The sequence below is a fragment of the Phacochoerus africanus genome, chromosome 16, assembly GCF_016906955.1.
Source record: "Phacochoerus africanus isolate WHEZ1 chromosome 16, ROS_Pafr_v1, whole genome shotgun sequence".
Classification (NCBI taxonomy): domain Eukaryota; kingdom Metazoa; phylum Chordata; class Mammalia; order Artiodactyla; family Suidae; genus Phacochoerus; species Phacochoerus africanus.
In genome coordinates this window covers 18,854,790-18,880,078 of record NC_062559.1, presented here as the reverse complement: position 1 = coordinate 18,880,078, position 25,289 = coordinate 18,854,790, and the positions used below count along the sequence as shown (strand labels likewise).

General features: G+C 40.7%; 1 protein-coding gene across 3 annotated transcripts in view; it reads right to left on the bottom strand.

Moving 5' to 3' along the window:
* UBE2H (ubiquitin conjugating enzyme E2 H) overlaps positions 1–25,289 on the bottom strand; it is a 115,180-nt gene that overhangs the window by 8,911 nt on the left and 80,980 nt on the right. For 2 of the 3 annotated variants that reach the window (XM_047763722.1, XM_047763724.1), the window contains 3 exons: positions 21,322–21,361; positions 19,938–19,990; positions 1,453–1,581 (listed from right to left, as the gene is read on the bottom strand). In XM_047763722.1, coding sequence (XP_047619678.1) covers positions 1,453–1,581; positions 19,938–19,990; positions 21,322–21,361 — 222 coding nt within the window. The remainder of the gene's footprint in view (positions 1–1,452; positions 1,582–19,937; positions 19,991–21,321; positions 21,362–25,289) is intronic. The other variant, XM_047763723.1, reaches the window with a different exon arrangement.

Genomic DNA, 25,289 nt, shown 5'->3' with positions numbered 1-25,289 from the left:
CATCTTAATAAAATTCACGTTCAGTTAGCATGTAAACTAAGAAAGGGAAAATAGAATTCTAAAGCTTGAAGGATGAGCAAACTAACGCTGCTACTACTACTTACATGTGTCTAAATTTTAATAGCAGCTTTTAAGTTTTAATAGAAAAATCCATAGCACTAGGGCACTGGGGCCAGGTATCTGTATTAGAATAGAAATGTGCCTTAGAGGTAAATTTCCTCAACTACTAGCAAATCAGTATGGGACCAAGAAAAGAAGGGTATTTTTTATTTAACAGGTAAAATGATATAATTAAAAAAAAAGTCTAATGATAAATTTGGATAATTATTTCCCAACTCCTAAAGTTAACTGCTGTTTTGAAGAGCCAGGATGATTCTACTTGTAAACAAGGGTGAGATTATGCCTTTTGATTAATACTTTACTCTCAAGTCTGAATTCTAATTTTACAAGACTACACAAATGAAGGCAGAGGTTCTTTCATACAGAGGATCCCAGGGATTCTGGCTGGGTTATATCTACTACCACCCAACTGGGAAGCCTCCTACTTCCTCATCTCCCCCCCGCCCCTTTTTTTTTGCTCTCTCCCTTCTTCCTTGCTGAAACCTCCAGCTTTCTAAAGGTGTCTCTGACCCTAGAACCTAAAGAGGCTAGTGAGCTCTGCTCCAGTCCACAGCTGTCTCTTTTGAGGCCTGAGAAAAATTATGAGTAACTAAGAAGGGGTTTTATTTTTTTATTTTTTTGGTCTTTTTGCTATTTCTTGGGCCGCTCCCGTGGCATATGGAGATTCCCAGGCTAGGGGTTGAATCGGAGCTGTAGCCACCGGCCTACGCCAGAACCACAGCAACTCGGGATCCGAGCCTCGTCTGCAACCTACACCACAGCTCACGGCAACGCCGGAACGTTAACCCACTGAGCAGGGGCAGGGACCGAACCCGCAACCTCATGGTTCCTAGTCGGATTCGTTAACCACTGCGCCACGACGGGAACTCCAAGAAGGGGTTTTAAAGATCAAAACCTAACAGACTTGAGTTCATCTGTCTTCAGGTTAAACTATTTGCCTTACCTTTATTTAAATTTTTTTTTTTTTTGGTCTTTTTAAGGCCACACCTGCGGCAGATGGAGGTTCCCAGGCTTGGGATCCAATTGGAGCTGTTGCTGCCGTCCTATGCCAGAGACACAGCAACACGGGATCCAAGCCACGTCTGCGACCTACACTACAGCTCACTCGTGGCAACGCCGGATCATTAACCCACTGAGTAAGGGCAGGGAGCGAACCCACAATCCTCATGGTTCCTAGTTGGATTCGTTAACCACTGAGCCACGATGGGAACTCCCATTTAAATTTTTAAAGTTTTTTGGCCATGCTCACGGGGCAGGGATCAACCCTGCCACAGTAGCGACAATGCTGAATCCTTAACTGTTAGGCCACGAGGGGACTCCTATTTGCCTTACCTTTAATTTTCTGCTTGTATTCTTCTGGTCGATGGAGGTACATAGCTGCAGCATCACCATTGAGAGGATCTATGGGGTTGGGATAGGCCAACAACTGGGGCAGGAAGGACTCAAATATATTGGTAAGATCTGAAAAACAAACAGAAATATGTCATGTACAGAACAAGCAAGTTCACCTAAAATTCACCTGAATTCATTAGTCAAAACTTCTTACCTTCCTAGATATTTAGGTACATGGATATTTCCCCACTAAGTGTGGTTCATTACATGTGATTTATATTGCATATTCCTTTCAATACCTTTTTTTTTTCCCCCGTTTTTGGCTGCACTCACGGCATATGCAAGTTCCTGGGCCAGGAATCAAATCCAAGCTGTACCTGTGGCCTATGTACGCCACAGCTGTGGCAACACTGGATCCTTAAACCCACTGCGCTGGGCCAGGGATCAAACCAGCAGTGCTGCAGAGACAAGCCAGATCATTAACCCACTGTGCCACAGTGGGAACTCCTCTCAATACCAATTTTTAATTTTAATTTTAATTTGAAGAACCAGATAAAGTCACATTTGATACTCTCTTTGAAAGGCAACTGTCCCAATTCTAATTCACTCTACTGCTTAAACTAAGAATTTGGAAATACTACATACATTGTGTATTAAAAATTGTGCCCCAATACTCTATAGCATTCTATATTCTTACAAAGAGATTAGTTCATTTCTTAACATTGCCATTTTCTATAGCTTTGAAAATCCCCACTCTGAAATGTATTCAATTACTAGATCTTAAAAGAACTGAACACAATTTTATAGGTCTTGATGTTTAATTCAAATAGGTAATGGAGGTAAATATAACCAGTTTTTTCAATTATTCTGGGTAACGAGGGTAGGAGCCTATATGGACCACTTAAAACCACAATCATAAGACAGATGAGTACCAATTTACTGCATTTATTAATAATTTTAATAAACATTAACTTCCTTCTTGCCAGATTTGGCATACGGTGCTGGGTATACACAATTGACACCTACACACACAGCAGAAACAAGAAAAACCCTGCAGTTACTTAGTATTATAAAGGAAGCAGGCCCCCAAAAGCTGCAAAATAAACCACACATCCACATAACTTCAGAGCTGCTCTAACTTTCATTCTACTTGCTGCTCAGTTAGCAGACAGTGAACTGTGGAACCTCAGCGCTTCCATCTCTCTGCCCACTCTGGTTACTCATGTTTTATAAAAAACACTTCTGTTTCTGGAGGGAATGCTCAAGTACAGTAGCATAAAAACTACTCCTTAGTTTATTCTGTTCTTTTAACGGGTTTTGTTTTAGAGTGAGCACTCCCACACAGTACTCTAAGTGAAGGCTGTGTTAAGCCACATACCTTAGATTAGTGATTCTCAGCCAGGGGTGATACTGCTCCCCAGCAGCAGCTCAGCGATGTGTGGAAGAATTTTTGGTTATCGAAACAGGGCAGGGGACGGGGTAGGGTGCCACCAGCATCCAGTGGACAGAGGCCAGGGGTGCTATTAAACATCCTACAATGCAACGCACAGGATAGCCCTTCACAACAAATAATTATCTGGACCAAAATGTCAATACTGCTGAGGCTGAGAAATCCTGGTCTAGATAAAAGGGGTCAGCAAACTTTTCCATAAAGGGCTAGGGGAAATACTAATTTAGGCTTCATCTGTCACAGCTACTCAACACTCAGCTCTGCCACTGTAACACAAAAGTAGCAACAGATAACAGATAAATAGGTGTGGCTGCATTCCATCTCAATAAAACTTTATATACAAAAATCACGAAGTCAGTGTTTGCTGACCTCTGCTCTGGAAAATTCTGTAAGTAAGCAGTTCTTCCTTGTCACTAAAAGGTTAAGAAACTGGCAGTCAGAATAACCAGAGCTGCACTATTCAAAAGAACTTTCTGCAATGATGAAAACGTTCTGTATCTGCTATTGATATGGTAGCCACTAGCCACACGTGGCTACTGGGCACATGAAATATAGCTCTTTTGACAGTGAGGAACTGAATTTTTCATTGCATTTAATTCTAATTAAATAACTACAAGTGGCTAGCACATCCCACACTGGAGAATGCAGGTCTAGAGTGTGATGCATACAGAGTCCCAAGACAGCACAATCTTGCTCTCCTGCACCAGACACTGACACAGGTTTATTATGTTCAACCCCAAGTTAGGGACTTGATATTAACGACGAGCTAACTTTCCAAAGAACCACATTACAGCAAAATTCCCAAATAGCAGGAAAGAAATACAGAGATTTTATTTTATTATTTTTTTGCTTCTTAGGGCCCCACCTGCAGTATATGGCTAGGGGTTGAATTGGTAGCTGCAGCTGCTGGCCTACGCCACTGCCACTGCCACAACCACATGAGATCCGAGCCTCATCTGCCACCTACACCACAGATCACAGCAAAACCAGATCCTTACTCCATTGAGTGAAGCCAGAGGTTAAACCTGCATCCTCACGGATACGAGTCGGGTTCATAATCTGCTGAGCCATAACAGGAACTCCAAAATGCAGAGATTCTTAATCAAAGAAGCAAAACAAAAATGATCTTCCAGGAGTTCCTGCTGTGGCTCAGCAGTTACTGAACCCGACTAGCATCCATGAGGATATGGGTTCAATCCCTGGCCTTGCTCAGTGGGTTAAGGATCCAGCGTTGCTGTGACCTGTGAAGGTAGCAGATGCGACTCAGATCCGCTGTTGCTGTGGCTGTGGTGTAGGCTGGCAGCAGCTGTAGCTCCAATTCGACTCCTAGCCTGGGAATCTCCATATGCCACGAGTGCGGCCCTAAAAAGACAAAAAAATAAAATAAAAAATAAAAATCTCCCAGAGTTCCCACTGTGGCACAGTGGTTAAAAAATCCTACTAGGAACCATGAGGTTGCGGGTTTGATCCCTGGCCTCACTCAGTGGGTTAAGGATCTGGTGTTGCCATGAGCTGTGGTGTAGGTCGCAGACATGGCTTGGATCCCGTGTTGCTGTGGCTGTGGTGTAGGTTGGCAGCTACAGCTCCAATTAGACCCCTAGCCTGGGAACCTCCATATGCCGTGGGTATAGCCCTAGAAAAGACAAAAAACATAAAAATAAAAATAAAATCTCCCAAGATAATCCCAACCATGTGCAGGAATTTCACTGCTGTTATATTTTTTTAAAAAAGGAAATGATGTATTTAACAAACCAATAATTATTCAAAGTATAAAATCACTGAAATCTATTGCAAAGGCAAAGGGACAGAGAAATTGCTTGTGCTCTAATGCTGAGTGGAGAAAGTCTGTAAAATATTACATTCTCCAGAATTACAACAATGTACATAGTATATATGCATAATAAGAACACTGTGGTGTGGGTTCAATCCCTGGCCTGGGAACTTCTGCATGCCACAAGTATGGCTCCCTCCAAAAAAAGTTATGTCAAAGGGAAGGATGGAGTGCAAGTCTGGGATTAGCAGATGCAAACTATGATACATAGACTGGAAAAATAACAAGGTCCTACTGTAGAGCACAGGGAACTATATTCAATACCCTATAATAAACCATAATGGAAAATAATATGAAAAAATGCATATGTATAAATGAATCACTTCACTGTACAGCAGAAACTTAAACAACATTGTAAATCAACTACACTTCAATAACAACAACAACAAAATGAACAAAACTACAACAAAGTGTCACCTCACACTGGTCAGAAAAAAAAAACAAACAGAAGAAATGACTCAAACAACAAAACAATGGTTATGACCCCAAATCCTTTACACTTTATAGCTCAGTAATACTGTCCTTTAATTCATATCTTGCAGGTTCTATCACTCATTTTAGTAAATGTAAAATCTTGTCTGAATCAAGTGGTTTTTTGTTTCTTGTGGTTTTTGTTTTTGTTTTTTGGCTTTTTAGGGCTAAACCTGTGGCATATGGAAGTTCCCAGGCTAGGGGTCCATTCAGAGCTGTAGCTGCCGGCCTATGCCACAGCCACAAAGGATCTGAGCCACATCTGCGACCTACACTGCAGCTCAAAGCAATACCAGATCCTCAACCCACTGCACGAGGCCAGGGATCAAAGCCACATCCTCATGGTTACTAGTCGGGTTCATTACCATTGAGCCACGATGGGAACTACTGAGTTAAGATTAAATTTTAACAGGAAAAAGAAATATGTCAAAGCAACAGGCTTGTAATTTCTACTTTTTACACTTCAGATGACACTTCATCTTTTTTGTGTGTGTGTGTCTTTTTGCCATTTTCTTGGGCCACTCTCACAACATATGGAGGTTCCCAGGCTAGGGGTTGAATCGGAGTTGTAGCCACCGGCCTACGCCAGATCCAAGCCGTGTCTGCGACCTACACCACAGCTCACAGCAATGCCAGATCCTTAACCCACTGAGCAAGGCCAGGGATCGAACCCGCAACCTCATCGTTCCTAGTCAGATTCGTTAACCACTGTGCCATGACGGGAACTCCACACTTCACACCTTTTTAATTTATAAATAGCACTTGCTATATGTCCTTTCTACTTTTGCATATGTCTGAAACACTTAATAACATGAAAAGTCTGAAAAATTTTTCTTTTCCTCTAATTATCCTTAAGTGGTAGACATCAAGGCAGTAGTAAAAAAAAAAAAAGCCAAGAAGTAAGCAAATTAAGAAGAAGAAACAAGCAGTGAGAACCCCAAGTTTTACAAATTGAACATGATCCCATGGTAGGGAAGAGCTACAGTGCCATTACCATCTCCATTTTTCATATGGGGAAAATGAGACCCAGAGGTTAGGTAATTTGCCCCAAGGGGCTGGATTTCAAACCTGGGCTTATCTCCCATGCTGCTTCTGTTAATGGATAGAAGGCACACACCTCAACCATGACGGCACAAGTTCCCCACACCTCTGCATCAAAACTGTATACCCTGAGAGAAGGCCACTGCCAGGTATTTCAGAGGTAGTGTTCTTTTTTTCTTTTTTTCAGCTGCACCCATGGCATAGGGAAGTTCCCGGGCCAGTGTTCAAACTGGCAACACCAGAGACAAGCCAGATCGTTAACCCACTCTGCCACAGTGGGAACTCCAAAGGCAGTGTTCTTGTTTTCAATTAGCCCAACCACAGGAAGTAGTCCAAGGCCATTCATTCGACGATACCAGCACATAGTGAACTGGGGCCCTCTCCTGCCACATCAGCATTACAGGTGCTGCCCCCAAAAGATCAACAGTTGAATGTCCCTAATAAACAACAGGAAGCTTGAGGGGAGGAAAGGAGAAAAAAAAAAAAAAAAAAAGGTGAAGATTTTACATTAAGTTCAGAAGCGCTTAAGGACTTGACAAAATACTGCAAACAGGTCTCGTTACTAGGTGTTTCATGTGTTCCAGGAAAAAATTTTATATCCTTTCCCACTATTTTAAGTTTTTCAAGCTACCAGTAAGTAGCTTTGCTCATGTGTTTGTTCCAAACAAATAAAAGAACCCTCAATTACTGGTTTTTTCTTCCTGTGTCTACTGTCTTCCTGCATTAACATACTTTTGATTCATTTTACACAAGTGCTGAGTCATACCTCTAAAACATAAGGGCAGAAAAGGACAAGCATATAGCCCAGTTTTGGGTGAAGATGACAGCTTTTGAAGGCCAGGATGTGGCCATGGCCATGTTGAATCAGTAACGCATTCCCAAAGTGGCTAACAGGGTGACTACCCTCGTGGGGGTCCTCCTCAAAGAAACATCTCTCAAACATGCAGATGTGCACAAAATATTCTTTCAAGATAAATTATGTGACCAAAGAGACCAGAAATTAAGAATGAAGAAGATATCCATCTATGGAAAAATTCATCATAATAAACATTCCCCCCCCCCCGAATTGTTAATAATAAAAAACATCTGCTGGGGAGTCATGGTGCAGAGGAAACAAATCTGACTAGGAACCATGGGGTTGCAGGTTTGATCCCTGGCCTCGCTCAGGGGGTTAAGGATCCGGCGATGCTGTGAGCTGCGGTATGGGTCACAGACGTGGCTCGGATCTGGCGTGGCTGTGGCTGTGGCCTTGGTTGGCAGCTGTAGCTCCAATTAGAACTCTAGCCTGGGAACCTCTGGGGAAAAAAAAAAAAAATTATCAATTCAAAAGTCTTTCCTCCCCCCCACCCATGCCTGTGGCATGCAGAAATTCCCAGGCCAGGGATCAAACTTGCACCATAGCAGTGACCCAAGTCACAGTGGTGACAAGGCCTGATCCTTTAATTGCTATACCACCAGGGAACTCCCAAAAGTCTTTTAAAAAAAATACTAACCTTCCACTTTTTGAAAGAGAGAGAGCTAGACACGGGTCACCCAATCTAGAGAGTACAGTCAGCTGGCTCAATTACTGGCTGCCTTGACTTTTAAAGGAAGTCCCAAGATCCCTGAGAAGTACAGTTTATGATGAGCAAACAGCTCTTACTTCTGCCTTGAACTAAATCAGCACATACTGAAATGCAATCCATTAGGACTAATTCTTCAGTCTGACCTTAGAGTATTAATGTTAACAATACTGCAATACTCACACTTGCGGCACATAAACTAATGGATAGTCATATTTAATTTTTAAAAATGCTCAAATCATACTGCTCTCTCATCAAAAGCAGCATTTACCCCACTCTGTCTAGAGTAATGGTTCTTGGGTAAGTCTAGGTCCTGGCTGTTTACCCCTAAGAATTACCCATAGAGTTTTTTCAAAATATGTATGCTGGGGCCTCATTCCTACCCCAGGGATTCTGATTTAGGACTGGCTGGCATCTGTATGTGTGTGATACGTGTGCAAAAATGCACTACCTATCCTGAACACCCCTAACCCAGAGACCAAGTGGGAAGAGCTATTGGGCCTGCAAGTTCTCTAGCTTAAGAAAATGCTCAGGTCTTGGCCGCTAAGCTGAAGAGGCTCTAATTTAGTAGCCCTCCCTGACTCTTTCATCGTTCTTTTTCTGCACACTGCTGTCACCATCACCTCCTCCAGGTGGAGGTATTTCAAACTATAGGTAGGAAAGCAGGTCCTTCCCCTCTGCATCTCAATTTCTTCATCTGCAAAAAGAGAAGTATGATACTGCAGTTCCTTACAAGGAGTACACATTTCTAAAAATGACTATAAAGCGGGCTTCAAGCTTCATTAAAGGACTAGACTAAAATATTAATACAAATATGCCATCTTCTCACAAGAAATTTCAGCTACCTGTATCCCTCAAGGAATACATGTTAATAATTAAAATGAGTCACACAGAAAAATGCACCGATTCTTAAAGTAAAACCACTCTACTCCAGGTGACTCACAAAAAGATGGGTACCTGGCTTAAAGGAGAAGGCACAGGAGGGGATGAATCATATATCTCATGGTTTATTCTTGGCTGTTTATGAACCAGTGACCATAAGTTATTTCTTCCTCTATTTCCTTTTAACATTAAAATGGAAACTTTCGTAAAGCATGCTGCTATCTCCAGGTTAAAACCCTGCGTCTGTGGATGCCAAAACCTGACGTGGTCAGTCCCACCAGGAACCACAATTACCAAGCAGGCAGTCTTCTCAGAAACTTGACCTTACATAATCTTCATTTGTTTTTCAGATTTAACACCTCAAGTGCTATAACTCAGAAAATACCACAGGGGTACAGTACGGTCAGGGCCAGGCACCACCTACCATGCAAAGTTGCTCCTCCCTTCTCTGATGCCACCTAGCCTGTCCCCCTTCCTCACCCAACTCTGTCCCCCAGATGCCTGATGCCCTGGATTCCTTCTTTTTAAAGCCAAACAAATACCACACAGAAAATCCTGTTTGTAAAGACATCAACCACTTCCACAGTAGTGTAAAACCTATGATCTCTGCATTAATACTCCAGGAAGCTCATCATCTTATAATTTTAATTCTAAGTCTATACTGATAACTACTGAATCTTTTTTTTTTCTTTTCTTTTCATAGGGCTGTACCCGCAGCATATGGAAGTTCCCAGGCCAGGGGTTCAATCAGAGCTGCAGCTGCCAGGCTATACCAAAGCCACAGCAACACAGGATCCAAACCACATTTATGACCTACACCACAGCTCAAGGTAACACTGGATCCTTAACCCACTGAGCGAGGCCAGGGATCGAACCCGCATCCTCATGGATCCTAGTTGGGTTCATTAACTGCTGAGCCACGACGGGAACTCAACTACTGAATCTTTCTAATTGGTCCTTTATATTTCTGGTCTTAAACTTGACATACATCAAAATTATTTACCTGAAAATCTATTTCTTTCTCCTAATGCCTAGGCTGACTGCAACATAGGTACTGTCCCTAGACTCCAAATCTCTGGAAGGACCTTGGTTAGACCTTCCTCCTCTACTCTATGTACTCACTCAATTTCCCAGACTCACTGCTGGTCCCAGTGAAATGCCTCTAGTTCCTCTTCTGTTTCCCCTGGCAGGTAACTACACCAAGCTCAATATATCTTTGCAGATACAATGGATCAAGACAACCATCTCCTCTAGGAGTTTCTGCTGTGGTGCAGTGGGTTAATAATCTGACTGCAGCGGCTTGGGTCGCTGCTGTGGCATGAGTTCAATCCCTGGCCCAGCACAGTGGGTTAAAGGACCCAGTGATGCTGAACCTGTGGCTTGGATTCAATCCCTAGCCCAGGAACTTCAAGATGCTGCTGGTGTAGCCATTTAAAAAAAAAAAAGACAACTATCTCTGGGTGGCCTTCCAGGCTCCAAACTCTTGCCTCCTTTCTTAAGACAATCACTCAGGTAATTTCCCATCAAGAGGAAACTTCTCTCAAAACAAACGAACAAACACTAAATAAATAAAGAAATTCCCATTGTGGCTCAGCAATTAATGAACCCAACCAGCATCCATGAGGATGTGGGTTCAATCCCTGCCCTTGCACAGTGGGTTAAGGATCGGGCATTGCCATGAGCTGTGAGTAGGTCACATATGTGACTGAGATGCCACACTGCCGTGGCTGTAGTGTAGCCCGGCAGCTGCAGCTCTGATTCAACCCCTAGCCTGGGAACCCCCATATGCTGGGAGTTCGGCCCTAAAAAGACCAAAAAAAAAAAAAAAAAAGAGCAAGTGCCTCTTGTTTCTTACAAAACTTCATACTCCTGAAACATGTTATCCAAACAAACTTACATTTTATTGACCCTTTGCATCCCAGGGAAGGACTACTGGCTTCCCAAGCTGAGAATCACTCAGCTGAGTCTCCCTGCAGTACTGATCTGTTTTGTAATTTAATAGGAAACAGGGCTAAAAGGAGAGGGAGAAAGAAAAAGGCCTGCTCACAATCAGATAAAAAGATGGGCAAAACCCACAAGGAGCAGATTCTAATGGACCAACACTGATGACTCTTCAGACTCCTCTTTCCATGGCTTTTGGCCATTATAGTTAAAGCCCATGGCTAAATAAGTTGAGTTCACCTGGGAATTCAAAACCATGTTATCCTTGATTTGCTAGAGAAAATCAGCAGCTGACCTTTCAAAATCCCATTGATTGACTTTGCTCATCTCATAAGGAACTATAATTAATTCACCATACTGCTAAGCAAGTCATGAAGTTACATGTTCAAAATAAAACGAATCAAAATTTCCATTTAATTTACTCAAAGTTTTTTTGGGGGAAAGGGTGGTATCTACCATATGTATAAAAACACATACTAACAAACACATGGTCAGTCCATAAGGTTGAAACAGGGCAAATCAAATTTCCAGATTTCCTCAGGTTAAGAATTTTGGGTTAAGACATTTACTTTTCTACTATTTTGTCAGCTCCTAAGAAGTTGCACTATTAATGGCGGATGTGAGTTTTCTCCCTTTTTTTTTTGTTTTTACGGCCACATCACATGGAATTTCCCAGGTTAGGGGACTACAGCTGCCGCCCTACACCACAGCCACAGCAACGCCAGATCCTTAAGCCATTGAGTGGAGCCAGGGATCAAGCCCGTGTCCTCAGGGATCCTAGTCAGGTTTGTTACCTCGGAGCCACAACAGGAACTCCTTGAGCTTCTACTTTAATTTTCTTCTGTGAATACTAAAAACAGTGAAATTCTTTTTTTTTTTTTTTTTTGGTCTTTTCTAGGGCCGCTCCTACAGCATGTGGAGGTTCCCAGGCTAGGGGTCTAATTGGAGCTGTAGCCACCGGCATATGCCAGAGCCACAGCAACTCGGGATCTGAGCCACGTCTGCAACCTACACCACAGCTCATGGCAATGCCAGATCCTTAACCCACTGAGCAAGGCCAGGGATCGAACCTGCAACCTCATAGTTCCTAGTCAGATTTGTTAACCACTGCGCCACAAGGGGAACTCCTAAAAACAGTGAAATTCTATACCCCAAAAGGAGGAGACAGAAACCTAGATCTCTCTCCAGCTGGAGGAATAGCATTGTACATAATCACATGCATATGACAGAGAGTAAGCAGTGGGCCCTAAAGAAAACCTCAATAAAGCCAATCAGGAGGATGCCCTCAGACAGGCAGGTAGGCTTGAAGAAAGAAATGGTTTTCTCTGAATAACATGAACCTAGGGAGTTCCCGTTGTGGCTCAGTGGTTAACGAATCCGACTAGGAACCATGAGGTTGCAGGTTCAGTCCCTGCCCTTGCTCAGTGGGTTAATGATCCAGCATTGCCGTGAGCTGTGGTATAGGTTGCAGATGCGGCTTGGATCCTGCGTTGCTGTGGCTCTGGCGTAGACCGGCAGTTACAGCTCTGATTCGACCCCTAGTCTAGGAAACTCCATATGCCGCAAGAGCAGCCCAAGAAATGGCAAAAAGACAAAAAAAAAAAAAAGTATCCAATCACTCAACTGAGAGAGCCTTTTTGTTTTTTATGGCCATACCATCAAAGTATGGCCATAAAAAACAAGGATTGAAACCAACCTGCAGTTGCAACCTATGCCACAGCTGTGGCAACACCAGATCCCTAACCCACTGTGCCAGGCTAGGGACTGAACCCACGCCACCACAGAGACAACACTTGGCCTTAACCTGCTTGCCACAGCGGGAACTCCTATGGGGATCTTTTAAAGACAGAATAAGGTCTCACGAAGAGGGTCATACATGCAAAAATCAAAACTCTTCCCTCTTTACAGTGCTTAAGAGAGAGTGTACATGCACAATTAGTAGGGATCAATTAGAATTAGTTAACATTCAAAGACTTTTTGCAACATTCATGACAGATTCATACTTAATGTCGCTACTGATAGCATTACAGTTATTCCAAGCTAAAAACAGGTATTCCTGTTATAACTTGGAAAGAGCAATGTCAAAGACACAGGGTGCTAAAACCTGGAGGAATACCAGATATATATTCTGCTAAGTGCCAGGTGACCAGGTCACCAACCAGAGGTGTGTGGTTTCATAACATGCTTTGAAGCATCCCACCATCTTAGAAAACCATCTCCCAACCACTGCTGAATCGAACCTCCCTCCCCTCAATGTATTTAAACTAGAGATCTGCAGAGGAAATGAATGCTACTACACAGATCAGAATGAAGAAAACAGGCTCTTGTTCATCAAAAACATTCCCCTTGTTGCCATGTCATTTTTACCTCAAAACACTTCCCACCTTCCTTACTCAGGTATTGGTTAGAGGTCATTTATCCTACTTTAAACCTGGCATGACCCTGCTCACCTCAAAAGACTGCAAGCTAAAACATGGTAATAGGATTTGTTATTTCCTTCTAGAAATGAGGGCAGTTAATGTATAATTAGTTAGCTGGGTATTCTTACAGTCATACTAAAACTCATTATTAAAGTTTTAAATTACTAGGCAATAATTTAGTTTGTCTTTAATGTCAGAAAACAAGATAACTTCATGCAATTATAAGTGGCCATGCATAAGGGAAGACCTTACCAATACACAGTGATCACAAGAAAATGAAGAGAAAACAAATCCCTAAAATCACAACTGAGCCCTGAAGCTACAGCTCCCAAGAAAGAAAAAATAGCCTAGCTCATGTTCCCCGATTCACAAAGCCTGGACCACTTCATGGTTCTAAGCTGACCACCACTGAATATGAATGTGGTGGTTTGTTTCTTTTTGCTTTTTAGGGCCGCACACGTGGCATATGGAGGTTCCCAGATTAGGGGTCCAATCGGAGCTACAGCTGCCAGCCTATGCCACAGCCTCAGCAACATCAGATCCGAGCCGCAACTGCGACCTACACCACAGCTCACAGCAACGCTGGATCCTTAAGCCACTGAGCGAGGCCAGGGATCGAACCCGAAACCTCATCGTTCCTAGTCAGATTCGTTTCTGCTGCGCCAGGACGGGAACTCCTGAAAGTGGTGTTTTTAATGACTTTCTGCTAAGCTGTTCAACCCAAGAAGACGTTGTTTTCCTGTGTACACACACCAACACCAAATCTGGTGTCTACAAGCAGATAAGGAGGTGGATCATGGAGCTAGCACTATTAAAACTATCATATCCAAAACAGCATATTTCTTCACTAGAAAGAAACTGCTCTACCTTGTCTGTCTAAGAGACTCATGATGACATCCAGCTGTTCCAAAAAGCAGGATGATGTTTGTGATTCCAACATGGATGGACCAATCCTATGTTCTCAAGTCTGCTCAAAGAGCAGTTGTTGGCCAATCATCCATACAGACAGATACATGTATCTCTTTATCTGTATCTAAAATGTCTAGAAACACAGCTAGCAAACACTAATGCAACATAAAGCATTATTTCAAGATACAGTTACCCTCAGCCAAATTTGAATGGTTTGGAAAGATTCACCTGACTGAAATGAAGGACGTAGTAACAACGAATTTCCAAAATGGAAATTTTGCAGCTTAAAATCATTAGGCCACAGTGTAATATTATTAAATTTATGATTTAAAATTATTCTAAATGCCTAGAAAAGAAGCATTGTTTCTCCTATCTAATTCTAATCTCAGAGTCCCTGAAGCATTCCTTTTGTTGTGGTCAACTTCATTTGTCTGTTATTGACTCCCCAGATGACTCGAGGGGAAGTAATTTCCCAAATGTTAATTTTTCTCACTAGCAAAATAAGAGGAGTATCCAGGCCACTGGCTAGCAACTCTAAGGCTAAGAATAAAACTATAAACTGCCCAATTTTATAAAGAAAAGTCTTCCACATTACTTATCCATAACTTAATTCACAAACTAAGTAATTTACCAAGTCAGTCAAGAAATGAGTAAGATGAAAGTTGGAGAGAGAAACACAATTCACAAGGGTCAAGCATGCCTGGCCCAGGAGAGCATGAGGGAAACTGAAGCTGTGTTGTAGTGAAGGTACCTGGGCTTCCAGGAGTGTGGCTTGAAAACACAACTATGGATATATTTTAGACTAAAAAGGAAAACTGGAAAACAGAAGGAGCTTATAAAGCTACCTATAGCTTAATGAATTTTCCTTGCATCAGTCTTTAAAATTACAGTTGTTTCTGAAACGGAAATCCAGATCCCCTTGGCTGGATTTTAAGTTTTCCAAAGTTTTTATCATTACTGTCTGAAGGAGCAGAAAGGATGTTTAAAAAAAAAAAAGAAAGAAAGAAAAAAGCTATCACACAGGAGGCCAAAATCAATTTTGTGATGCATCTGCTACTTTCCTTTTAATGTCACAAAGAGTAACAATAGTAAGTTCATGTTCAATAGATAACTTCATACTGATGACAAGCATCTTTATAAAATTAACCATATTACCACTATAATACACTCTCTTGGAAGGTTAAATAATATAAAATTTAAAATTACTGGGTGATTAAACTACAATTATACCAATTTTGAGCTTCTGAATGAACAAACTGCATGTACACTTGGCAAAAGAAAACAGGAGGCCAACAGAGGCAATGAATGAGTCCAATGGGCTGCCAAAAATCAATTTTCTTTTGTGGGGTGGGAGGAGGTGGTGGTAGAGGAATAGAGGACTAAATGTGCTACAAACATAAACACTGTTTGTTATCAGGTTATGATGAGCACAAATCTGAAATTTCAACTGGGCATTGCTGTTACAATGAAAATATGTCTATTGCACAGTACACGTTCTAGGACTAAGTTAATTGCAGGAAATTTCGTAAGTAATTCCCTGCTCCTTACCATAATATATAGTTACAGGTGTTGAAACAAGTTTTGGTTACTAAGCTAAGCCTTTTTCTTTTCAGTTGAATATTTGTGCTAACTTGTCAACTTTCTCCTATTAGTTCTCTCGCATTAAATTAGATTTTTTTTTGGGGGGGGGTCCTCTGAACTAAAATTCTCTCACAGCAGGACATCAAGTGATTCAAAATTCACCAATTTTGAACTAATCTTCAATGCCAGAGGGTTGAGCAGTTTGTAATAAAAATTCAGTTTAGATCTCAAGATCAGAGAAGTCTAAAAGAAACTTTAAGGTCATCTGAACCAACCTTTCTTTTTCTTTTTTGGCTGTTCCACAGCATATGGAGTTCCAGGCCAGGGATCAGATCCAAGCCGCGGTTGCAACTTATGTCACAGCTACGGCAGTACTGGATCCTCAACCCACTGCACTGGGTCAGGGATCGAAGCTGTGCCCCAGCTCTGGAGAGATGCTGCCGATCCCACTGCGTCACAGGAGGAACTCCTGAACTAACCTATCAGTACTTTCATATAAATCGTACAAAACCTGCTCCAAAACTTTCTATGAAAGAAAACAATTCTCCCATGCTGAGTATAATTTTTTTAATTTATTTTTTTGAGTATAATTTTGTCTATACTCTAAAAATATTTTCTTCCTGATTTCCTGCACCTACCTGTTAGTGTGTCCATGCTCTTGTATTATGGAACACTTAATGGTAACTCATACACAGAATATGGAAATTAAATTTACTTTGACCAGTGTGGTTTAATTCTTATTACTTAACTAAATGCTTTGCAGGGTAATGCAAGAACATATTCTAACACCTTAGTATTCTAGAACCTTAAGTCTAGTTGGCCTTTTGCTTTAAAGTCTATTCTGCACCTCATGTACCTGCTGGTGGGAATGTAACACAGTACCACTTCAGAAAATAGTTCCTCACCCGCAATCCCACTCTTGGGCATCTATCCGGACAAAACTCTACTTAAAAGAGACACGTGCACCCGCATGTTCATTGCAGCACTATTCACAATAGCCAAGACATGGAAACAACCCAAATGTCCATCGACAGAGGATTAGATTCGGAAGATGTGGTATATATACACAATGGAATACTACTCAGCCATAAAAAGAATGACATAATGCCATTTGCAGCAACATGGATGGAGCTAGAGAATCTCATACTGAGTGAAATGAACCAGAAAGACAAAGACAAATACCATATGATATCACTCATAACTGGAATCTAATATCCAGCACAAATGAACATCTCCTTAGAAAAGAAATTCATGGACTTGGAGAAGAGACTTGTGGCTGCCTGATGGGAGGGGGAGGGAGTGGGAGGGATCGGGAGCTTGGGCTTATCAGACACAACTTAGAATAGATTTACAAGGAGATCCTGCTGAATAGCATTGAGAACTTTGTCTAGATACTCATGTTGCAACAGAAGAAAGGCTGGGGGAAAAATGTAATTGTAATGTATGCATGTAAGGATAACCTGACCCCCTTGCTGTACAGTGGGAAAAAAAAAAAAAAAGAAAATAGTTCCTCAAATGGATAAACAAAGTTACCGTATCACCTAGCAATTCTACCCCTAGGTACACACCCAAGAGAAATGAAAACATATGCCCATATAGAAACTTGTGCACAAATATTTATAGAGGCATTATTCATAATAATAAAAGGTATAAACAACCAGATGTCTAGCATCTGACAAAAATGATACCCGTACAATGGAATATTATTTGGCCATAAAAAGGAATAAAGTACTGATATATGTTATAACATGGATGTATCCTGAAAACATTACAGAGGTGAAAAAAGCCAGTAACAAAACACCACATATTGTATAATTCCATTTATAAGAAATGTTCAGAAGAGGCAAATGTATGCAAACAACAAATAGGTTAGCTGTTGCCTAGGGCTGGGGGAGGGCGCTGGGAGATAACCAGCATAATAGCTTCCTTTGGAGATGATGAAAATGTTCTATGATAAAAATGTAGTAATGGTTGTACATAACAATGAATATACTAAAAACAATCAAATTACAGACTTTAAATGGGTGTATCTTATGTATGCAACTGTTTTTTTTTTTAGGGCCGCACCTGCAGCATATGGAGGTTCCCAGGTTAGGGGTCTAATCAGAGCTACAGCTGCCAGCCTACACCACAGCCACAGCAATGCCAGATTTGAGCCATGTATGCGACCTACACCACGGCTCATGGCAATGGCAGATCCTTAACCCACTGAGCAAGGCCAGGGATTGAACCCACAACCTCATGGTTCCTAATCAGATTCGCTTCCCCTGCGCCATGATGGGAACTCCATAACTGTTTATTTTTTAAAAATCTGTTCTTAAATATGAGGTACTTGAGAATCAGCAAACCTCTTCCACAAAGCTTTTCCGGTCAATAGTAAATTAGTTAAACTAAAGTCCAATTTACTTTACTGTAATTGGAACCAGCTTGCAATATTTAGTTATGTACATTTCTAAAATATGAATGCAGTTTAAGAAAATACATCATTACATCAGATATTCCAGGCAGCCTGCCATGAGACATTTTTACCAAAAAAACCATCTTAAAAAAGAATCCATTTAATCAACCTCAGAGTGTATGTTCTTTCTTGTTGCTTCATCTCCTTATAAGCTGTCATTTCCCTAAAACTCTCATGTTCAGCAGTACTGGGCATGATTAATTCACTTATTAATTTAGCAAGTATTCGAACCCTGATTGTATACCAGGTACTGTGCTGTTTTAGGCACTTAAACATGTGCACACAAATACACAAGACAAAGTCCCTGCTCTTGTGAAGTCTACCACCTATATGACAAAATAAACAATAAAGAAATGTTACGGTTTTTAAAGAGGGTGCTGTGCTAAGGAGGGGCGTTATTTTAGGTAAAGTGGCCAGGAAAGGAGGCTTCTCTAAGGAAGCTTGTTTGAGATGAGAAAAGAAGGTGCCAGCCATACAAAGATCAGGGAGGGTAAGTCCAAGCAGAGGAAATAATTCCTGAGAGTCAGGAGGAGGGAAAAAAAGGATTCACTAAATGCTGCTGGTGACCAACCTCTGTGATTCTCATGCACCATCCTAGTACCAGGCGACTTGCAGACTGTAGCTAGAATAATGTCTTTCCAACCTTAAGACTGCGAACACGTGTCCCAACTCTTCAAGAGGAGGCCACCTCTGGTTAACCCCAGGCTGAAGTGACCTTTCCCTCTCCTGAACCTCTCGGCAACTGTGTGTTGTCTGTACCACTCATTCTTACAAACACTTTGGTATGAGGCTCTGTGCCAGGGCTTAAACACAAATCACATGGGTGCCCTGACAGCCCTCAGGGCAGGACATAATCCAGGAGCACAGAAAATATAGGTGCAAACAGCAAACACAAAGTAGAAAGTAAAAGCAAGCCACAAAAAAAGAGCTATAAAATTCAAGCCTGTCCAGAGATTACTTCCAGCTGGAGCACTGGGGGAAGCTTCATGAGGTGGGGGTGAGAGAGCAGGGAGATTCTGCGAAGCCTGAGCACTTGGACATGTGGGGAGAACAAACAGATCGATGTGTTGTATCCCTAATTAACTTTAAATAGATTTTAAATTATTTTTAGCTCCCCATCCAAGTTACAGACTCAGAGAGAGAAGGTCTCATACTCTTTATCTCATTCTGTGATCTCAAGTTATATGCTGATTCACTGTAAGAGATATCAATTTCGGCAATGAAGGTAAGGCTAAATTATTCTTTCTTTCATAACAAAGTTCTGACCTTTGAAACAGATGATCCCCTGAAACTTTTTCTATTTAAAAAAAATTTTTTTTAGGGCCACAACCACAGCATATGGAAGTCCCTAGGCTAGGGGTCAAACTGGAGCTGCAGCTGCCGGCTTATGCCACAGCCACAGCAATGTGGGATCCAAGTAGCGTTGGGGACCTATACCACAGCTCACGGGAACGCTGCATCCTTAACCCACTGAGCAGGGCCAGGGATGGAAACTGAATCTTCATGGACACTAGTTGGGTTCATTACTGCTGAGCCATAATGGGAACTCTGCAAAACTCCTAATACATCATCTTATTTCAAAGGGACATTCCTAACAGTCTTTTCGAAACTGAAAGGCATTACTGATAAACATGTATACAATGTGCTTTGGAATACGTGTACATAAAATGTTTGCATATGCATTTGTGTGACTGTCTATGTGTATCAATACACTTTAATTTCAGAATCTTACAAGATTATGTTAAACTTCTGCTAAACCAAAGTTTGTACTCACGAATTTTTTTTTTTTTTTTTTAAACTGATCGAACTTTCCCACCAGGACTTCAAAATCCCTTCCCATTCCCAACAAAAACATCTTAAACCAGAGAAGAAAATCCAAACAACATTTTTTTAGGCAGTGTCTCAACATCTCTAAAAGACATTCCATGGCCAAACTCACCATAGAGAGCTGTCCAAGTTTGATTAATTACATCTAGACACACAGTTCCTGACCTGAAACAGATGGAAAGAATGGCATTTTTTTAAAAATTAGAAAGTTAGTTGCATGTAGCTGGCAACTAATTTTATCATTAGGGAAAAAAATACACTTTTTTTAAATAAAATATTTTTAATCGATCATAAAAACCCCTAAATAATCCCAGCTGGGGAAAGTATGAGGAGGACCAGAATATATACGAAGTCTTTAGTGTCACCTCACAGACTGAAAGGGAAAACCAGTCACTAACCATACAATGGAGTGAACCAGACAACACCTTAACCAGGTGATGAGAACTAACAGACAGACCTGTGTGCCTCCAAATAGGACACCCTGAGGACACAATCCCACTATGGTTTTCTGGCCTTAAGAGCATACTCTAAACCTAATGATAAAGAAAAATCAGACAAACCCAAACTGAAGGACAGTCTATAAAATAACTGGCCTTTATTCTTTGAAAATGTCAATTTTATAAAAAGGTGAGGAACGGTTCCCTACTGAAGTAGTTTAAAGAAACATGTCAACTAAATGCAATACGTGATACTGGACTGAATTCTTAATGAATAGAGAAAAAAGTGCTAAAAAAAAGTACATTTCTGGACTATGGCAGTAGATGAAAAAGTACTGCATTAATATTCAATTCCTGACTCTGATCGACTATACGGCAGTTACATAAAAGAACACCCTTGTCAGGATGACGGATACACAGAAATGTTAAAGGACAACAGGGTATGATGTTTACACACGACCTCTTCTCAGAGCTCAGAATACGCTGTATGTCTGTGCATGTGTGTAACATCAAAATTTAGTGCCATAACAAGGAAAAATTGCAGGACAAACAATATATTCTAAACAGCACTCTGGAAGTACAAAACCAGGAGGCACTGATATCACATTTTAAAATATCACGAGTGAGATATTAGAAGGAATGGAAGGGATAAGATTTATTAAGTGAAATGAAACTAGTTATGTTTGCTTTACACTCAAGAACTGAGAGATACTTTAAGGGCTGAAAATAATATAATCTGTACACTGAAAAAAAGACTTCTGGAATGTGTTTATATAAAGAGAAAGGAGACGTGGACTATTACAAATGCTAGCTTGATATCAAGGGAAATTAAGGACCCATTCATTACAATGGGAAAAAACAAGCAGTCCAATAGTAGGCTGTGAACTAAGTGGCTTAGAATAGTGTATCCCTGGGATTCCATAATTTCAGCCATCATTCTTACACTCTATCTACTGATAAAATCCAGAAAGATAATTGAGGCTTTTTTATAATGGAGAGGTTAACTCTAATCAAGAGCAGTTGCTGCTTAGATTTAAACATTTTTAAACAGTTACTTACGCTTCATCAATGTTGGGATGGAAAATTTTATTCATGAATCCTGTAAAAAGAGATGTTAATTAGCAGCAAAAAGTATCCAGAGAGTAATTAAAGTATTTCAGTACTGGAAACAATTTCAGTATTAGAAAAAGGTGATACCCATAACTCATTATTTTCAATCTTAGATCTTTGGTTACTGATAAGACTACATTCTCCTGACAATGTCAATTACTTAAGATACATCAGAGTTCTATTAATCAAATGGGCAAACTTTGATTGCAATGCAGCCTCTAATACAAAATAATCATTAAAAAAATTTTTCTGAGCTATAAAGGTACTTGCCAAGAAAATTTATAGCACTAAATTATTTCTAACTAGTGCCATGATAAAAGTTAAGAAAGCTCTCTGACTTCCTTCCCAAAAGTTTTACTGTTCATTCTCTAAATGTGGTGGTTCTGCATCTGAACTTCTCCTTCTGAAGCACAGTTACTGGTATTATTCTGTTACACTGTGTGCGGAACGTGAATGAAGCTGTTGAAATACTCAAGGAGGACCCTTCCAAACCACAAAAGATTTCATATGAACAGTGACCAAAATATTTCCTTTAACTTTAGTCTATTCATTCCAGGAAACCCAGTTTTGATTAGAATTAGGGCAACCAAGAAATTAGGCAAGTTGTTAAAAAAAAATTCTGTAAGATTGGTTTATCTGTCAGGGATTCAAGGTTTTTTTTTCTTATTACTAGAAAAACAAGTATGTATACACTTTTAAACAAAATATTGATATTTAAGCTCCAAGGAGAAATTATTTTGTAATTCAAAACCAGTGATTGAATCAGTTTGTAAATATGCAAATGACAATATTCTAAAGCAGAGATCCCACTGTCAAAGCTGTCATTTTGTCATCCTTATCACCTCACTTCCTTTTAGGCCATCCTTATTCCACTCCATACCTTCAACAAATTGAAGCTCCTTACTAAAGTGACCATCATTACAACCCAATCCTACACTCTCTCACCATGCCCCACCTCACATGTTCCCTTTCACTCATACAAAATATATTTGGTCAACATCTGTCAGGCACTATGCTTATTTAGGGTAGAAAACCATATAAAGACAGTACCTCCTTCTCAAGGAGGTCACTGGAGCAATGAGTCAAGAGACAGAAAAAAATAACTGCGATGTGCACAGAGAGGTGACAGTCAGGATGAGCACAGACAGGGAAAGGAAGATGTCAGGAAAGATACACAGACTAGTAGCATCAAAGGAGGATCCTCCAAGGATGAGGTGTGACAGAGGTCATCTCTGAAAATCTAAGAGACTGCTCTAGACTTAGAAAAGCGGGGATAAAACTACAAAACCCCAGGCATTTCCAATCCTCACTTGCACTAGCCCCTCCAAGTACTAATCATGCTACCAATTGTTATTTTTTAACCTCTTGTGTTGATATAGTTTAATGTTGTATATACTACTATCAAGAAAGCCTGTGCAATGTTTAAATTACTGTGATGCAAAAAGACTTGTGTCCAGTCACTGTTTTACACTAATTTTCATTAAAGATGTTTCAAAGTCTAGATTTACATGGTATGTACTTATGAAGAGACTGGCAATGTTCATGCCTTAATGCTGAGAAGAAAGAGCAGGATAAAATTCTGCATAATCCTAGAAAAACACTAAAACATGTCCAAGAAGACCCACGAGGATCTCTGCTGCAGCACTGTTTATAAAAGCCAAGAAGCAAATTCAAACCATCAACAAGGGACTAGAGGAACTGTGTACATCCATGTTCTGGGAGTCCCATACAGCCAAGGTAGGGAACTAGATCAGCATGTATCAATGTGAATAGAGCCAAAGCTGAGGGGGGAAAGCTGCAGAATGATGTATTTACAGTATGATACCATTTAGGTAAACTAAAACAAAGCAAACACTACACATTCTCTATGATAACATGTATAAAAAACGGTATTGGACCAATATACACCAAATTAACAAGAACAATTATTTACTGAAGGTGTAGGGCCAAGGACATGGTAGGAATGGGGAAATAATGATTAAAGATGAATTTATCCGTAAAACTATATTCCTTTAAAAAAAAGAGATAGTGTTAGCTTCAGCAGCATACATACTAAAAAGAGCATACACACTGTTGTTTAAAAGTGTGTACATAGATAAGAAACTGGAGGAGTTCCTTGGTGGCCTAGTGGTTGTGGACTCAGTTCTGTTGCTGCTGTGGCTCGGGTTCAAATCCTGGCCTGGGAACTTCTGCATGCTGTGGGAGTGGCAAAAACAAACAAACAAAAACAAGAAAAAAACCCTAAGCACTGTTAACATTTTTATTTGCTTCCGGGTTTTTTGTTTTTTTCTCCGTTAGCCTTTTCATTTTTTCTTTTTAGGGCCACACCTGTGGCATATGGAAGTTCCCAGGCGAGGGGTCAAATCAGAGCAGCAGCTGCTGGCCTATGCCATTGCCACAGCAATGCCAGATCCAAGCTGCATCCGTGACCTACACCCACCGAGCGAAGGCAGGGATCAAATCCGCATCCTTCATGGATACCAGGTGGGTTCTTAACCTGCTGAGCCACCATGGGAATTCGCCCGTTCTGTTACCCTTTTTAAATCACCCCTACCACTGTACCAGAAGTAGGATGCAGCAATGGAAAAAGGCTGGAAGGCAACAGTGTCAACAGCAGTCAATTCTGAGACACTCTGCCATAATTTCTTCTACTTACTACTATTTTGACTTTCCAAAATTTCTCTGATGTGTAATTTTAATAGTTGGGAAAAAAACTTTTCAAGTAAAAAATTGTCAACAGTAGAATCAAACATTATAAGGTATATCCAATTATACACAAGTTATTTAAGGAAGAGTCACTAAAATCAACTTTTAAGATCTCATATCATAAACGCTCCTGTTTAAATAATACAAATTCATTACAAAAATCAAAAGATCCTCAGGTTATAAAGTATGCAGTCCTCGAGATTAGTTACATATAAGAGTATACTGCTATCAATCACAACCAAGAAACGTTCTGATGAGTAGGAAACATTCATGTTTAGCCACTACATGGTTTAATTCTAGAGACTTGTTCTAGTATACAAAAAATACTTTGCTTGAAGCTACAATTAAGAACTTATAATTCATTAATACTTTGCTCCCTGCTAAGAATTCTCATAAGTAACACCAACTGAAGCAACCTCTGTGGCAAAAGTTCCCAATGCTGGCTACAGGTAAGAATCACCTGGAGAGCTCTTTAGAAAACAGAGGTGCTATGTTACGAAAGGTGGCAAGTGTTCCGGAGAAAAACAGAGAAGAAGGGGATCTCAAATAGGAATACTGAGCTGGGGTCTACACTTTTAAATAGGATGGTCAGGGAGAGCCTTACTGAGGAGGTGACTCAATTTGAAGGCGGTGGGACAAGAGTCATTCAGTATCTAGGGGAAGAGCGTCTACTGAGCATGAAGAGCCAAGTGCAATGTGTATCAGGAGTTTGCTTTGATATGTCTAAGACCAGCAGAGAGACAGTGAAAGTGAAGTGGAGTGAACAAGAAGGCCAGAAGAGAAGTCTCAGAGGTGAGAAGCCTTTGAGCCCTACTAAGGATGCTGGCTTTCATTCTGAGTGAGGTGGGATGCTGCTGAGACTAGTGTTAGAACACAGATCCTTCTTTACGTTTTTTTGTTTGTTTTTAATAAAAGGCTTATCTCCTAAAAAAGGCTATTTGGGGGATAGTTCAATCAGGTCACAGCACCTGAGTGCTGGGAAAAGAATGATGGGAAATGGCAAATCTTAAGGAAAATAGAATGCACTGTCTCTCCTACAGTAAGAATGAAGCTTCAATAGTTTGATGTCACAGGGAACCTCAAAGGTATAAGTCAAGAAAATAGGTATGGTGGGAAGGGCTTTTCATGTTTATCAGAACTGTCTCTGAAAGATTAAGGTGTCTGCCTCCTCCATGGTACAAGGCCCAGAGATTACATTTGGAATCATATAG